Genomic DNA, 18,125 nt, shown 5'->3' on the forward strand with positions numbered 1-18,125 from the left:
GTATAGTATTGTGTAGAGGAGGGACCTGAGCATGATCTCATTGAAAGCTAGGGATTAAAAATGATCATAGTTTTGATGTGTAAAGCTAAATATGTTAATAAAATGCTTTGAAAACAAGAAGTTTATAAATCAAGTGTACAAAAAATATATTATTGCAAGATAATTTCATTTAATCAAACTTTTCAAGAATGATTGTATATTTAAAATTAGATTCTAAAATTGTACAATAATATAAATCATTATTTAAAAGTGTTGTGCGGGTATTGTAGTAACTTAGTCTTATTAATTGATTTCGGGGGGGGGGGGGGGGCTATGATTTAATCATTAAAAAGAATCGATTGACGTAAACTTAAATAAATTTTTATATACTTTTTGTTTTAATTTCAGCAATTCACATGAGTTTTTTTTTGTTTTTTTTTTTTAGATTTTGTAAAATTAGTCCTTAATGTGATTTAATTTCATTGCTGGTCAAGAGGCAACAGTTATAAATCAATGTACACTGTTAGTCTGGGAAATATTTTATTTATGACAATTTTATGTAGTTCAATTTCTTACAAGTATAAATATTTCCATTTTACTGTGAAGCTAACTTGACTACTAGAAAGTGTGTCACATCATTGTAGCTTTGGATAAAAATACAAGGGAGGTAACTTGGAAGATTGAGAATAAGACATATTGTTTATGCTATAAAACAATCAATTGAAAAATAAACTACAAATCTGCAATGCACACCCTCCATTACAAGATTACTAAATTTTGAGACTATTATATTTTTAGTGTCAGTACCTAGAACTAGTTTCAACCTCAAAGTTTAATACTCTCAAAATAATTCTTTTCATTTAGATACATCGTTAGCACAGCAGGTAGCAGCTCATAGTGTGTTTGAAAAATATTGAAAAGAAATGAACAAATGTGTCTGTTATTGGGTTAGAAATACATGAACAAGAATTCCAGGCATTCTTTATTTATTTATTGATTGATGTATGTATCTGGAGCTACAATCACTTCAAACCAGGACCTGGCACCAATTTTCTTTTTTTGAGCTTCTTAATATTTTTTTTTTTTTTTTTTTGACAGACACCAAGCTCTTTATAATAAGATTATTTGTTCTGTTACAGATTCAAAGAGTAGGTCTTAGGTGTTGTTTGCTTTCCAAAATCTTTTTCATTCTCTTTTTAATTCCAAGCTGAGTTTTAGTTTTCTATTCCACAATGTACAAGATTTCTCTTACTGTATGTTTTTTTTTAATATTTAAAAATACTGTCAACTATGGCTGTGATAAATAAACCATTCATTTCTTTATTCATTTTTCTTTGCTTAGTTTCTTTAGATGGATTCTACTTCAACTTAGCAATCATTATGTAAATAACAACATGTAGACTATCATTTATTTTGGGAAAAGTTACTTCTTTAGGCCCTCATAAATAGAGGAATTTATATTTAGTTCTGAAAAACAATTACATAACTTTATGATTTGGTTTTGTTTTGTTTTTTTTTAAGGGAGGGAACCTCAAAAATCCATTTTAATAATTTTAATGTACGTTTTGAATATACATGGTTAAATCTATTTTTAAAAAATATATATTTTAGAATCATAACCATTTACATTACATTCTCATGTTCTTTTTGCATGTGTTACTAGAGTTATGTTATTATACTGTTTTGTTTGATGTGTAGATTTTGTTCTGAGAACTTAACTGAATAATTATGTATTCAGTTCTGTTATTTCTAAACAACAATAAAATCACAGTAAATACTAGCTCATGACATTTCCTAAATATCCTAAAAGTAAAACTTCATTTGGCCATTGCTTACAACTATTTGTATCTATAAATTCTTTCATGCCTTGTTTAATTGCTTGTACACTTGTAATCAAGTATCAGTGTACATTTTTTCAATAATAAACATTTTAAAAAAACAAAACAAATGTCCTTGCTATTAGAAGCGTGTCTACTTGTGAGTACAGCTGTTCGTGTGTCACTCAAGGTTGTAATGTTGTTGTTTTAATGTAAAATCTTTGTATTTCATTGGTTATATTCCAGCCGATATTTTTGATCACAATTAACAGTCTCAAACTTTAAGCAAAACATTTTTACATTTTCTCTATGAACTATCTTCAATAAAAAAAAAACAACTCAGATGACCTCAGAGCTGAGGTGTGTATACCTTCAGTGAAGTCCAGTAGGGCGTCGGCGCTATAGGCGCCATTATCCCGTTGGTCGTTAGAAAGGCTTTTATCCAACAACCAGGCCTGGACGTGGGGCTCCCAGCGGTAGACGGTCATATCGGTAGACTTGGCCAGATCGGGCCGTGCCGTGTACACAGCGCACATTCCTCTTTCATGGGTCCTGCTAGCTATCGGGATACTGATGACGGCTCCCTTTGTGGAAGGGCGTGGCGGACTTTTTGGACGTGTGCGGGCTACTTGCTCCATCCCTACCCCGAGTGAGATAAAAAAAAAAAAAAGCTCACCCAGGAGGTCCCGCTGGTTCGCTACTCGTGCTTAGCCTATCTAATTCCACTACTAGACGTTTCCATCGGAGGCGCCACGCTGAGGCGACGGGTAGCTGGAATCTTCCGGGTGCTGGGTATACAATTTGATAGATTCTAAATATCCATTCCTAGAGTTGTGTGCCCGAGGCTGGAAAATGATAACATTAGTATTAAACTTACACAACAAAGTCCACAAGTCTTTACCCAGTAGTTTCCTATAAGCATTTTTTTAAATTAAAATTTTATGAAGTCCAGAAATGATTTTGACTTTAGCACTGTGTAGCTTCTTAAACCAGAAATCCTTTTGGATACCATAGCAAGCCAATGAAGCATGTTGAAAGGTAAAATATCTGAAGTCTAGAAATCTGTGGAAGTCTTTGTCTGATTTTAGTTGTTGTTTTTTTTTCCTACATATCTTTTTAACCTTCAATGATATGCCCAATATTTGTATCTGAAATTAGATTTAAAATTTAAAAAAATGTTTTGCATTCTTGAATGTTTGGAGATCAACAGAATGAGCATGTAGTTTATACATTTTTTGTAATTATCTTTGCATTGAAAAGATTTCTACTGTGTTTCATATTTAGGTAGAAGATTAAAAGATTTGATTATTTTTAAATAATACCTCAATAAGTTGAGTCAGTCTATATAAGAAGACGAAAAGATGTTCATGATGCTGTTCATATCTGGGTTTAAACCTAAGTTTATGTCTTATGGAGAGTGATTCATAAGAAGAGCAAGATTTGAATTGGTTAATATCACTTTATTTTCAAGAATATCATTTGTTATAAATACAATAGAATGTATCAATAGAATACCCTATGTACATGTCTCATATAACGTGGCTACAAAACATATACATTAATACAGAATGACACCATGTTTGGGCCAGTTACAATATGAAATCAACATTCTGGAGTTTGTTAGTCTCGTAAGGCAGTATGTTGATATCACATTAACACAGACCAGAACCTGTTTGGAAAAAACAACTTTGATATGGAGTCAATGCAATCTACAGCCAAGACTAACTATACATCTACATATTGGTCCTATTAGTTATGACAAAATGGTACGTGACTCTATTTGTTCCAAGTAGTCATAGTATCTTTAGGAATGATGCTGTACCTTTATCAGTTAAATAGAAAACAACCCTAACCCTAAATAATAAACCCATTAAAATACATTTTTTAAAAAAGCCCTGAGTGTGCCAGAAATAAACATTTTCGAACAAATTTCCCCTTTTTAAACTGATTTGTTTCCAAATTATCTCCCTTCTTTTCGTTAGTTCCATTTTTCACATATTTAAAGACGTCCTTCTCTTAATTTTATTTCTTAAATACTTGTTTGTTCCTACTCCAGAATCACACTATATCCAGCGTTCTAAAGCCTTAAACTCCGCCTGCAATGTTACCATATCTTGATTTCCAAATGTGTATGACAAATGAGAAAGCCACCAAACTTCCCACAACACACAGGGAACCTGAGGCGATGATAAATATTTTAACATGGAGGTAGACAAAGTGACAGTCTTCAACAGGCGAGTACAAGAAGGTCCTGTGGAATAGTGATCCAAGTGTTAAATAAAGGTCAAACATACATGCACATTAATAGTAACAGTCATTAGGCAAGTCGCGTGACACTATTAAAGCATTGGTAATGTAAGATAATGTCAGAGGTCAGTCTTGTGCATTGCATCAATAAAACTAGAAGTATTCCTAGACTATTAAAGAATTGGTAATGTAAGATAATGTCAGAGGTCAGTCTTGTGCATTGCATCAAGAAAACTAGAAGTATTCCTAGACTATTAAAGAATTGGTAATGTAAGATAATGTCAGAGGTCAGTCTTGTGCATTGCATCAAGAAAACTAGAAGTATTCCTAGAAAGCCCAAACATCCAGGGCTCACCTCGCGGACTGGTCTTGGGAGTGGTGGCAGAGACAGCCGTTGTCCACGTGCTCACAGTAGGCGTAGGTGAAGAGGTGACCTATGTGGATACCACAAAACACAGCGGCGGTGACACACAGAAATATTGAGATCGCAGACAGGATGCTGCATGCCGTCTGGAAAAGAGGGTTAGAGTCAGAAAGAGCTGTCAGGGCCTATCTGGAGAACAAAGTATAAAAGCTTTATTGAAAATTCGATTTCCCTATCTTCTGTATTTAGCTTAAAATAGTTGAAATAGCTCCTTTGGTCTACTAATAGCAAGTCTTTTCATTATTAGATACCAGGTTGGACAGTAGGAGAGGCGATTGATGACAAGCCCTTTCCTTTAAAAATAAGGGGGGGGGGGACGCAGACGTATTTTAGTGGAGAAATTACATAATGTATGTTTAAAACAACTGCCTCTAATTTATATATGTTATATATATACAACCTTTTTATGTGAACCCCCCCCCCCCCACATGTCATCATATAAAATGGACAGTGGATCCATATCTGATTGATCGTTTCAATTCTTCCGCCCCCTTCCCTTTCCTGTAGAAAACATGACTTTTAAAACAAGGTAGCCAGATTTGGCGACATTTTTTTAATGTACTTCCTAGGTACAGAAATGTTTATATTATGACACGAGTTTGTCGCCATTATATCAAGACAGATTTTGTTTTGGACAATTTAGAATTCTTAACCTTTTTTTTTTTTTTTTGTTAAGAGTTTTGCAATTTCTGAACAAAACGAAGTTTCATCCAGTGGCCTAGCTAGGGTATATGATGCCCGGTGCGGCAGCTCCTCGTGATGCCCCCCCCCCTTTTCTAGAAAAACGAAATAAAACAGCGAAATTATTTTTGTCGACCTAAAGTATATGTATTGTTAAAGTATTGCTCATTTGCAAAACAAAAAAAAAAAAAACAAGAATTTAACAACAAGGTATTACAAAAATGTTAGCTCCTTTCTTGCTGGCTAAATCTATTTTTTCCCAACAAGGCCAAATTAGTGAGTCGCATTTTTTTTTCAGAGTTGATAGCCTTTAAGTAATGATCAGCTTGAGTCTGCAAAAACTTTGTTCGCACAGAACTCGTTTACCAAAATTGTCAGAAATATGAAAATAAAAACAATATTTAGAACTGAATCATCTAGCCGACATCTTTTTTTTTCAATTAAAACATTGTCCTTGTTTCAAAAGTTCAAATGCTTCTGAAGAAACCGTTGAAGAAGTCATTTTCGCTCCAGATGAAATTCGTTTTTGTCAATGTCGTCATGAGCACTATCCAGATTGATTTCGATCTGAGGATTTACTAGTTGGGATGGTAACAAAAAATCATATTTACCTACCACATCATGATATTGCTCTTATCAAGTTATTATATAATATTTATTGAACTATCCCGACCAAGGAAGAATACATTTCCATTCTTAGCTCTTCCTTGTGTGTTAAATAGTGTTAATACAGAATCTTCACCATTTACGTTCTGGTATCTTGTGGCTAACACTTCTTTGTTCTGCACTAATCACCAAATCTGTGCTCATGCATTCATCTGAGCACATGCATTCTCTAAAGGTAACACTGGCTACAGCGATGTTCTCCCGACTAGTAATTAAGAATGTCTTTAAATTTTCCGTTTAAAGTGTGCAGTCTCGAATTGACAATATCTTACGCATCATTAATTAAGTTAATACAGGGACCAGAAACCCAAGATAGGTGAAAAAATGAAGACTGCATAGCAACTAACAATCCGCTTGCTTGGACCTAGTAGAAGAGTTTTGATCTGTTCTAGTCAACTTCTCTAGAGTTTCTATAATTTTTGAAAATGAATCAATAACTATCTTAACGACTTCTCCTCTGGCGCTCCAGCGCAGTTAGTTTAATTTATTTTGTTGATGACGTCCTAGCGGTGTGCTGAAGTCGATAAAAAAGTCTGTGAACGGTCGAGTGTACCAAAAAATGTTACTGAATAGATTTCAGCTTCAGCCCGAATTCCAGCCAAACTCAGAGAATGGCTCGAGCAGATAATGAATTAAGATGATGTCAATGAAAGACTACAGAGTTTGTACCCCGTCATAATATAATATAAATAATGTTAATATTTTCTTAAGTGCAAAGTTACTTTATACTGTTCTGAAAGCGTGCACTTTTGTGTAAATAGGCCCACTGCCCACACATACGTAGGAATATGACTCAATTCAGATATGCTGCAATGCACTCGTCGGTAATGAGAACCTGTGTGTTACGTTGAATATTAATATGACTGACCTGCAGGCCGCAGGGGCTGCCTACGAGTATGTGACTCACTTTTTTGTCCTGCTTTTTTTTTGTGTGTGCCTTTTTAAAGTTTTATGATTGGAGAGACGGAATATAACACTCTAGCTTTTGCGTCTCGGTGTGCCACCGTTGCATATCATATAGATCTAAACAATTAGAAATAAAATAGGTCTAGACTACAGACAAAAACAAACACTTATGATAGCGACACTTTATCATTTCTCTGCCAAATTAAACAGAACACCTTTTATCGCTCTCACAGGCATGAAGTTGATAGTTTTTGTCTAAACAAAAGAGGTATAATTCGCGTAATGAGAGGTACCTTGTCCGCAGACGCCTGAACGTCATTCCCCGCCGATTCCTCGTCATTATTTCAGTGGCGCCAGTCTAAGATATCTCCCAAGTTGTGTGCTTAGGTTTGATTCAAAAGTTCAGAGTATCCTCCCTTTTAAAAAAAAAAGTTGCTAAAAATAGAGTTTCTTGCACCTAGGCGTTTACAAAAAATAGTAACCTGGAGGTTCCGTTGCTATGAGCCTATGCATTTTGTGAACTTCTCTCAACATTTTAGACTCATGCGCCGCCACTGCAATGGCTATATGCTTGCATTTCTTATTTTTGTGCGCATAGGAGAAATCACAACGGTAAGTGAAGGGGCGATTTTTATTTTGGTCGGAGTATATGTTTACTTTTAAGTATATAATAAATAAACCATTGTTCTTGAGTCTGAATACATATATTAGATTCTATTAGCGTAGCCAAGAAGGATTTGACAATCTAAGTCAGTAAGAATAGCACATAAGGTTTTTGAAATAAAACTTTTTAATAGCAGGATAATGCACTGTAGATACCTCAGAATACGCATTTTGTTGGCTTTTAATACCGGAAATAGTGCTCACAGCGGGGAGTCTACAATGTTCCACTAATTCCAGGAAGAACCTATTCTAGAGTACAATAAGCGAGAGAGTGAAGGGATTAATTATGTACACACACACACACACACACGAAAAAAATCCTGGCTACGCCCATGATCAGAGTGTACTTTCTAAGGTAATATCATTTTTGCTCAATTTATACTATTAATTTACACTCTTTTCATGGGTGGAAGGTAGAAATAGTGGGTCAAAAGTCTGAAGACTGAATTCCCGAAATTAGCAGCAAAGTTAACATTCTCATTCTCTAATAATAAGTTCGTGGCTTCGATCCCCATACATGCTAATTTTTGTTTTAATAACAATCTTATTCGATCTGATTTTATTTAAACATATAAAGTAGGAAAAGTTTTAAATTTTTAAAATTTTTTTTTTTTTAGATTATCAAAAATCTAAAATTAAATTTAAAACACCACACAAGTTTAAGGAAATAGAAAACAAAACCAAGGTCAAGGTAGGCCTAGAGATTGAAAACTTAGAGAGTCAGGAGTAACGATCATCATTATCTCCGCATGAATGGGGGCTTAAGTGACAAATCCTCTTTTTAAAAAAAAGCCCTAAACTCCTCGAAGCCTTTTCTTTAACTGTTTGAAATAATCTCCTACATACCACAGTTTTCTTACAGATCTGCTAAAATGTCCAGCCTCTTTTTTGGATAGCATGGACAGACATTTAATGGACAACAAAAACAACTGAAAATGTTTCGATGGCAGCTGGTTTTGAGTTGAACGTGCACATTTTTATTCTCTTCTTTTTTTTTTTTTTAAATGTAAACTTTCAAGTCTCAAATTATATCGACCATGAAACCCATCAGTTATTCTTTTTATTTTTGTTCGAGAATTATTTTTTTTTTAGTAAAGCAAGAAGCCATTTATAGCTCACGCTGCTTCACGTCGTAATAACTGGCAACAAGGTAACAATTGTGGAGTGCAGGGGTAGACAATGTCAAATATTTCTGCTCGGAAAATAAGGTGACTATTTTTTTATATTATAAATTTAATTCGATTTTTAAAAATGCAATATAAAAAGCGTTATCAAGCACAAACTGGCGTGGTGAATACGCATTCTTGTGTATAGGCCTATATATTATGGACGGAAATAACAATTTTCCCATTTTTTTCATAATTTCTGTATCGACTATTGATCCGAGATGCACATTTTTGAAATGATTAATAGATAAATGTATAGTATTTCATGGCCAAACAGATCTACTAACTTTTAATGATCTCATTAGGGCAACCCATAGATCTAACGGATACATTTTAAAACTATGCAAACGAACTTAATTACAGAAAAGAGATAATAACCTCAATTTATTTTAAAACAGACGTAGAGCCTAGATCTAGATTTAGTACGAGAAGGAAACCTTACCTTGACTACAACTAAACTCAACGAGACCTCCTCGTCTTTCTTTCCTTTCACACAGAAGAACACGCTGCTCAATCCTGCCAGCAGGAGCTAAAGGGAGACAAATTTCAAATTCACAAGAAAACAAAGTTCCCGGTAATTAGCAATACGAGTTATTTATACATAGGGGATTCGCATACTTAAGTTAATCAAAGTGGTTTGCGCTTTAAGATCCAGTCCTCGTTCTTCAAACACTAAAATCGGACGGTGTAACAGAGATTCCCCCAGTAAGCGCTATAAAGATCAACTCAATCGCCATTTTGCCCTCACTGACAGAGTGGACAGCAGCTATTAGCAGATGGCCTCTGAAAGAGACAGTTGGAGAGCTCTCACAAAGGCTGAGAGACAAACATTTGAGACTCATTAGCAGAATTACTGTGAACTATTTGTGTATTTTTTCTAGTAAAGAGGTGAGAACCATTGCGTCTGGTTGTGTCTCCATTCAAATCCAAAAAGGATGTTCAAGGAATTTTCTTTTTTTTTTTGAATACTTTTATGCCATACTTTGTTTTGTTTTAGGCTAGGAACATGAAATAAAGTCAATAACTTACTGGCACACCGGCCCATAAAGGTTTTTCTCTCATTCGGATGGCAGGTATTATAATGTGAACATAGGCGGAGACACCTGTAATCAAGGCCCCCAACAGTATCTGAAAAAATGTATATATTAATACTTTAATCCAATGAAAAGCGCAAGACGGAACAAACAATAACACAACAAAATAATAACTTAATAAAAACGTCTATTGTCATGACTTACAAATCATCGTCAGGCCTAAAAGTGAAATACAGTCAAACTATATTTAGGGAAAAAGGTCTTATAGTTCTTTGCAAAAAATAATTGAAGTAGGTGCGTTGTAAGGTTTATCTCTAATTATTTTGGAAACATGTAAAATGTAACAAAGTTTTTATAATTTATGTTTTGTGTTTATTAAACAAAATTTATTTCAACGTCCGTGGAACAAAGATGTTAATGTCAAACTCCTTGGTTTCACTGATATAGATATTCACATTTATGAGTTTTTCTAGAATAGAGATACAGTCTACACCTAAATTCTAAAAGGTCTTCGAATCTTTTAAAGTAGTTCTGTAGTGGACTTCTACAGAAGCCACTTATCACTGTGCAGTGAACACTCGTCGTGCAAACATTTTTAGGAAGCACATTTTCACTGGTACAAATAACTTGGGCAGAGGGTCAATTAGAGAAAAATTCTGACTCGCGCATGACGTCATTTGTACCCAATCACATTCGAACATTTCAAAGACTAGCGCCACCAAACTGTCCTGCAGTAACTAGATAGTCTTAATGGTTATTGTCAATATGATCATTATAAACTGTCTTTATAGTGATTGTCAATAGGATCATTATAAACTGTCTTTATAGTGATTATCAATAGGATTATTATAAACTGTCTTTATGGTGATTATCAATAGGATCATTATAAACTGTCTTTATAGTGATTATCAATAGGATCATTATAAACTGTCTTTATGGTGATTATCAATAGGATCATTATAAACTGTCTTTATAGTGATTGTCAATAGGATCATTATAAACTGTCTTTATGGTGATTATCAATAGGATCATTATAAACTGTCTTTATATATGGCTCCTTTTGTCTCGAAAGGCAATGGATGCGCCCAAATGAGTCACTGGTTTTGGCTTAATCTTGAGACGGGGCAGAATCTGGTGTGGCTAATCAAGCCAATTCTAGAACGGCAGACTTTGCCACAATTCGTACATGTGTATGCCTCTGATTTAGGGCTAGCAGACAGGGCAGCTTTCTTTTTATCCCTCTTGATTAAAGCCGCTTCAATTCTTTTGTTCTCAGCAAGGGTTGTCCCAGCATGCACAGTCTGTCTCCATGCACTCCGGTCTTTGGCTATGTTTTCCCACTTACTTTCGCTGATGCCTGAGGCTCTCATGTCTCGCTTGCAGACATCTCTATATGTTAGTCTTGGGCGGCCCTTGGGTCTGACTCCTTCCACAAGCTCAGCATATAAGATATCTTTCGGGATTCTGCCATCTGGCATGCGGGTGACATGTCCGAGCCAGCGTAATCTTCTTTGTGTCAGGAGAGCATACATGCTGTTCATATTGGCCAATCTTAAAACTTCCTGATTGGAGACATGGTCCCTCCAAGAGATGCCCATTATGCGTCTCAGGCAGCGCAAGTGGAAACTATTCAATCTGTGCTCTTGGTACATGTATGTTGACCAGCTCTCACTGCCATAAAGGAGAGTGCTCACAACACAGGCGTTGTAGACTAGGATTTTGGTCGCTGTGGTCAATTTACCATTTTCCCAGACGCCCTTGGAGAGTTTTGCCAATGCTGTGGTAGCTTTTCCTATCCTTTTTGTCAGCTCGATGTCTAAGTCTAGGTTACTGACAATTGTTGAACCCAAGTAGGTAAATTCCTGCACCACTGAAAGGGTGTGGTTCCCAATTTGTATTATAGGTATTTCTGCGACGTCTTGTGCCAGGATTTCGGTCTTGGAGAGACTTATAGTAAGGCTAAACTCTTGACAAGCAGCTGCTAAGGCGTTCACTAGCTTCTGTAGACCTCCTTGTGAGTGAGATACGAGTGCCGCGTCATCGGCAAACAGCAGCTCCCTTATCAAGATACGACGCCTTTTCGTTTTGGCTTTAAGACGTGCCAGGTTAAAGAGCCTTCCATCGGATCTGCTATGGATGTATATTCCGTCTTCCAGGGATTTAAAAGCACTGGATAGTACGACTGAGAAGAAGATGCCAAATAGTGTAGGGGCCAGTACACATCCTTGTTTGACACCGCTCTTAATGGAGAATGGCCTGGAGGAAGAACTTTCAAACTGAACGGTGCCCTGCATATTTTCGTGAAAAGCTGACACTAGTTTTCTTAACTTATTTGGGCAGCCGATTCTCTCTAGTACAGCAAACAGACCGCTTCTGCTAACAAGGTCAAAGGCCTTGGTCAAATCAATAAATGCTATGAAGAGGGGCTGCTTTTGTTCTCTGCTCTTCTCCTGTAGCTGCCGAAGAGAGAAAATCATATCTGTTGTAGATCTACCTGAATTACTTCAGCAGGAATGCCATCTCCTCCGGGTGTTTTCCCATGTGCAAGCATGTCAATGGCAATGCTCAGCTCCTTTACTGAGGGCGTTTCGTCTAATTCCGTCAAAACTGGAAGTGATGGGAAGTTGGAAACAGCATTTGGTGAGATGGCGTTTTCAATCTGGTAGAGTTCTGCATAGTGTTCAACCCATCGTTCCATTTGCAGCGCACGATCGCTGATGATTGAGCCATCTTTTGACTTGAGCGGAGCACACTTGCTGGTGTGAGGTCCAAAGGCTTTTCTCATGCCCTCATATAGTCCTCTTATGTTACTGTCTTTATAGTGATTGTCAATAGGATCATTATAAACTGTCTTTATAGTGATTGTCAATAGGATCATTATAAACTGTCTTTATAGTGATTGTCAATAGGATCATTATAAACTGTCTTTATGGTGATTATCAATAGGATCATTATAAACTGTCTTTATGGTGATTATCAATAAGATCATTATAAACTAAAAGCGGACTAATAGGAGCTTGATAACAAAATATTCTCTCTGTTATACTTTATTTGTTACATGCTTTAACAACTTTAACTCTTGCACCCCGGAACAACGTGATTGTCTGCGAGACTACAGAATTACTAAAACAAATAGACGCCTCGGAGTTATCACTTTCTCCTTTGATGTTGCCGAGATTTTGTTGGAAAATGTGAGTAGACTCGAATCTTTCTACCATTATTTACTGCTAGGAGCAAAATTAGATCTGGCGCCTCAACGGCGCACCTCCCCCTCCCCCATCCCTTTCGCTTGTGCTCCTCCCTTCCCCCATGTACTGCTGACTGCTGTAGTTAGATCTAGTAATGAGCGAGGCAGTTTCGATACAAAAAGATGAGAAACTTGTGAATCTGAGACAATGTCCATATTTCTTATCTTTGATGTCGATGACTTGAAACAAAAAAATCACGATAAAGCAGACGTTTTTACGACAACTGTTATCACGTGACTATGTTTGACATATAGGCGTCTAGTATTTTCATGGCGCGAGCAGGGAAGTGCGAAGTGCTTTAGCTAAAGCGTTCATTTGTCACATCTTGGACATAGGGTGGCAACTGTTTCGCAGATTTTAAGATTGAGGTTCCCTTCTTTTTTTGAGAAGAACAGTTTTCAGATTCTAGTAAGTCACTGAGATGTACGTAAAATTCCAATTATTCAAGCGCTGGCGGTGTAAGTGCATGTTTTATTATGTTTCTATCTATATCATTATTGCTATAGTAGTAAACTAGTAATGCTGAGGTCGACGATTGTAGTCATACTGAATTTCTATTTCTTCGGACCAAAAAAAAGTATCTTTTTTATCTTACTTATCTTATCTTATTAGAACATGAGCTCTTATCTACACTATTACGATATTCAAAAAGAGCACTAATAATTTATTGATCGTAAAGTTAAAATCTGCATTCTAACAAATATTTCTTTTGAAGATTACACAATGTTGTCTTTCGAACTACGCATACAAATGTAACTCTTCTACCGCGCTGCAACAAACGTAGTGTGTCAAAGGAAGTTTGAAACAAATCTTGGCTTACTTTATAAGACAAACCATTTTTTTTAACGAGGCATTTTTGTTTTGTAGTTTTTGGTTCAAAGCTGTCCTATGGTTTAGGCTGTGGTGGCTGAGGGGTAAACAGCTTGGTTTCGAGTTCGAATCCATATGAGAAAAAAAGGATTTTGAGTTTCTGGATTTCTAGGGGCGTATCCCTGAGTCCACGCTTTTGTTTAACCTACTTGACATTGGTTGATCATTTTCTGCCCCATAGATCTCATTGTTTTGAAAGGGTACTTTTACTCGTGACGTCTTTGCATCTGGCCGAACAGTTTCAGCCTTGTGTGCTCTCTTCCAACACAGCCCGTCACCCTCTCTCTAGCTCTCGTAATAACCAGTTCTTCATTTCTTTAGTCTCTCTGTCCGTTCTTTCAGGCATTGACACGCGTGACAAAGCGTTCTTGCCCCATACACTCTTCCATACTCAATGGTTATAACGAGTATCGGATGTTTAGGTAATAGTACATATAGCACTATAAGCCTTACTTCACTGGTTAGAGCTTTAAAACAAAAAAAGTTACTAACATGTAGATTCTACATGTAGATGTAGGCACTTTTATAATACATTTAATTAGAAGCAAAAAGTCAAGTTGGTTCAACACATTTCTGATAATGTACGACTGAAATGAGTGGTGAAGACTGGGATTTTTTAATTTCGGGATCTTTAGGGCGCCTCTGACTCCACCCAGCTTTAATGAGCACCTGACGTTAGTTGGGAAAGGCGATTGGTTGTTGTGCTGGCCACATGACACCCTCGTTAATCATCGGCCATAGAAACTGATTACGTTTACATCATCTGCCCTATAGATCGTAAGGTCTGAAAGGGGAACTTTACTCTCTTTAAATAATGAAGCGCCAGATATGGGAAAGTTGTTCTCAAAGATTACGCACATATAAGTTAGGATAAATCTATTTATATCAAGAAATAAACTTTTTACTGCTTCAATTATTAGTACATTCTAGAATTTACTTGCCTCCAAAATAGCACACCTGTTCGTACGGGTTCTACTCTTTAAAAAAGAAAAAAATCATTGCATTGATCCAGTGTAGGTCACTTAAAACTGTTTTCATTTAACATGTAACTGGGCCAGTAGCTAACAGAAACATCACTCTCACTGGAAGCGAAGAAAGTCATCAACAATAGCATAAAACAAAGATGTCCCAAATCTTACCCAAACTGCAAACAAAATTATGCTTACTATGGATTATCCCGCAGCCACTGACCTATTTCTTCACAATGACACAACACGTGTTCCGGAAGATGAAACTCGGAACCAACGACGTGTGCCTACGTGGATTGACACCAAAGAATGTTGAGCTGAATAGCTGATTACGAAGTCTGGTTGAAACACTGGTCCAAGATATTCATGTCAAAGACAAACTGTAGAGCAATACGTGCTCTGGATGCCACTGCGCTGTTCTTATCAGAGATAAAACTACTTAAGGTTTTCACCCGTCCGAGGCTACCAGGGTACATGACAAGAATCAAAGAACAACAGTAATTCTATACTACAAACTTGATTATGTTTTGTTTTTACCTGTAAGATGATTAGAAAGACTCTGACGCCACAACAGGATGACATAGTACAACTGACCGCCTGTCTGATATCAGTCGTAAGTCTACGCCGGACACGTGACCGAGGTTTGTGGGACGAGGACAGTGTTTCTGGTCGCAGGTTTTGTGGGACAGTCGTGTTGAGATAGATCTGAACAAGGAAACAAGGGAACAAGAAAAACACACACACACAAAACTTTAAAAAAAAAACTTTTACCAAGATATCAATTAGTTTGGATCAGTCATGTAATTACATTTTTAATAGATCTAGACCAACAACAATAAACCTGTGCGATTAGAAATATTTTTTACCAATTTATTTGTTTAGCGCTATTTCATGCTTTTAGCTTTCTCAATACGCCATAATTCTATCACTTATCTGGACCTTTTGGGAAAGGGAGGGGGAGAAAGGTATTTCTGGGTGAATGTTTATCGTAGTCGCTTTTTAAAACCATTTATAAAAACAAAAAGGAGGGAATGACTTGAATTCGAACTCAAGTCGACATCCTAAGCGCTCTGCTAATGAGGCGAATATGAAAATAGAAGATTGTATCTATTGTTGAAATGTTTGTTGGGGTGTGTGGGTCTCTGTAGAGGAGTCCACTGGGCAGTCGGGCTTTCTGAGCAGCTCATTGACCTTGGTCTCCATTTAGAGCCCAGCTTTCACCTGTGGCTCCAAGCAGTTGTCTGCAAACGGCAACGGCCACACTCAGGCAAACTGTCTCGACTGACAGGCCAAATTAGGTGAGGCTTAGCAAGAGCTAGTATTTGGTGAAACTATGGTGTCCAGGTGGTTCAGCGGTGAAGCGCTAGGCTACTGAACCGAAGGGGTTTGTGCTTGAAACCCATCGATTTTGAAATTTCGGAATTCTTAGGCCGCCCTTGAGTCCCCCCCCCCAACACTAATGGGTTGGGTAAGTAAAGTCGTTGTGCTAGCCACATGACACCCTCATTAACCATAGTCCCTAGAAACAGATGACCTTTACTACATCTGATCCATAGATCGTTGGGTATTAAAGGGACACCTAACGTTTACTTCGAATTTTACTGTCATTTTGTGATATTACCAATGAACATTACCAATGAACATTACCAATGACCTGACTCGATCCAGCTTTCAAGATGAGATAAATGTTATGTCGAAACGAGAAAGAGAAAGAACCGTTATTTACTTTAAGGCAGAGTTTTCTCCCTTTCTACTTTATAAAACAAATTTAATGAATTGCTACTAATTGGTTAATTGTTAGATTGATTCGTGTATTGTCAATGAATTAATAAAGCAAAACTTCAACTCGATCCGCCAAGAATGGGAAGTAGGAGAATAAAGTTACAATACGTAATGAGGGGATTAAATCCATATATACATACACATATCTCATTATTTAAGTAGCATTTATTCACCTTATTTCGATATCAAACAAAATAATTAATTACCAATAATTAATAAAACTAATTGTGTGTTTTGTTTTAATTGATTTATGTTTTGTCAGGTACAATGAATAATTTTGCAAAGTTTCAATTTGTTCCGAGAATGGGAAGTGGGAGATCGCGCGCTTTGCAGTCACGCACGAACACACACATATGCTAAACGCGCAAATCCGATAAATTTTAAACATAATATTTTCAGTGATAGATAACTCCGTGTTAGAGTGTCAGTGTATTTCAATTGACACACTGTTTACAATGGTGTGTAATGTGCGTGTGTGTGTGCACACGAGCAAGTGTATGTTGTACGGTTCCTGTGTGAAATGTAAATTGAATTAAGTAAATAATTCAGCCCAACTGAAGGAGGTCAATGGTTCTGGTTTGATCTCAGATTTAAGGATCAAGTTAACAAACACTTTTTCTTGTATAAAATAAATACGTGAATTTAGCTTTAATCTTAGTGGAAAAAAAATATAGCCCTAACTATTACAAGAGCGTATGAAATAAAAACAAGATTGCAATTTAGAATAATATTACATTTAAACGACATAATGAGAAAAAAAAAGTAATATGCAAACTAAATTAACCTAGAACTAGATTGTTAGAATATACATTTTATCGTGACATAGATGTTAGTAAATCCGCCAAACATAATCAGATATTAAACACAACGCTATGACAATTGAACACAAACTAAGAAATAAAGAAACCTTACAGACCTATCTGTGCATAAAAGAAGCATTACGAAAACTAACTGAAATAGATACCGTACCACTATTTCACGACACAAGTAGCAAGGTAAGCGACCTATTGATACTAAGTGATCTACACTATTGATACTCACCAGCATAGATCTCAGTTCCGGACTGCTCACGGACAAACCACAGTTCCCCTTATTACTGCCACCTTGCACGTGGATTGAATTAGGCAGTTTGACCTTTATCGTGCATTCGGAACGTGAGCGAGGTAGTTGAGCCGACATTTTCTAAACGGACTGTCGAACGCACCTGTAGACCATGTAAACACGCTGCCTCTGGCCAAGCTTTCTTTGATGATTACATTGAAAGGAGGGAGAGAGAATTGGGCTAGGAAAGGTGGCATCAAAAAGACGCTATTATATATATATTTATATTTCTGTATGTGTCCCTCCCCCCGCCTCCTTTGTGGCTACGCAACAAGTAGAAGAGTTTTTCGAAAAAACCTGAGCCTATGTTGTCTAAGTTGAGTTGGGGGGAAATAATCTCGGAGCCAGGAAGAAAAAGATAAACCAGATGATCTCCTCTCGCCACCTAGCAACCAGTCACGCTGCAAACTGATATCAGGCGATACACTTGACAACAAAAACACCGCCTTGTCCCGCGTATATTGGAGGTTTGTCTAGGATAGGAGGGGCTATAACCGTATACATTAAAATAAATTAGTCAAGTTGTTATTTTTAGTCGGAAATGCAATAAAACTGTTCACCTGTACTCCTGTA

At 36.7% G+C, this 18,125-nt stretch overlaps 1 protein-coding gene across 3 annotated transcripts; it reads right to left on the reverse strand.

Annotated features, from left to right (window-relative positions):
• Window positions 1-3,241: 3,241 nt before the first annotated feature.
• Window positions 3,242-17,817, reverse strand: LOC129922988 (uncharacterized). Of its 3 annotated transcripts, none has more exons than XM_056011554.1 (6): window positions 17,493-17,815; window positions 15,207-15,374; window positions 9,579-9,677; window positions 8,992-9,078; window positions 4,399-4,553; window positions 3,242-4,047 (listed from the first exon to the last, which is right to left on the reverse strand). In XM_056011554.1, the coding sequence occupies exons 1-6, from the start codon at window positions 17,628-17,630 to the stop codon at window positions 3,882-3,884; spliced, it is 813 nt and encodes a 270-aa protein (XP_055867529.1). In that variant the 5' UTR covers window positions 17,631-17,815; the 3' UTR covers window positions 3,242-3,881. The 3 variants fall into 3 exon arrangements, with proteins under 3 accessions (XP_055867529.1, XP_055867531.1, XP_055867530.1); XM_056011556.1 differs by lacking the exon at window positions 17,493-17,815 and adding an exon at window positions 17,368-17,463; XM_056011555.1 differs by lacking the exon at window positions 15,207-15,374 and having other exon boundaries at window positions 17,493-17,817.
• Between the last annotated feature and the right edge of the window lie 308 nt (window positions 17,818-18,125).

This window comes from Biomphalaria glabrata, chromosome 14 (assembly GCF_947242115.1).
Source record: "Biomphalaria glabrata chromosome 14, xgBioGlab47.1, whole genome shotgun sequence".
Taxonomy (NCBI): domain Eukaryota; kingdom Metazoa; phylum Mollusca; class Gastropoda; family Planorbidae; genus Biomphalaria; species Biomphalaria glabrata.

Excerpts from the sequence above, each read along its gene's own strand:
- LOC129922988 (XM_056011554.1), bottom strand. The coding sequence starts at position 17,630 with ATGTCGGCTCAACTACCTCGCTCACGTTCCGAATGCACGATAAAGGTC. Across the intron at positions 9,079-9,578 it reads CTTTATGGGCCGGTGTGCCA|CTCCTGCTGGCAGGATTGAG; the intron begins GTAAGTTATTGA and ends GTCTCCCTTTAG. Across the intron at positions 4,048-4,398 it reads TCCCAAGACCAGTCCGCGAG|GACCTTCTTGTACTCGCCTG; the intron begins GTGAGCCCTGGA and ends ACTATTCCACAG.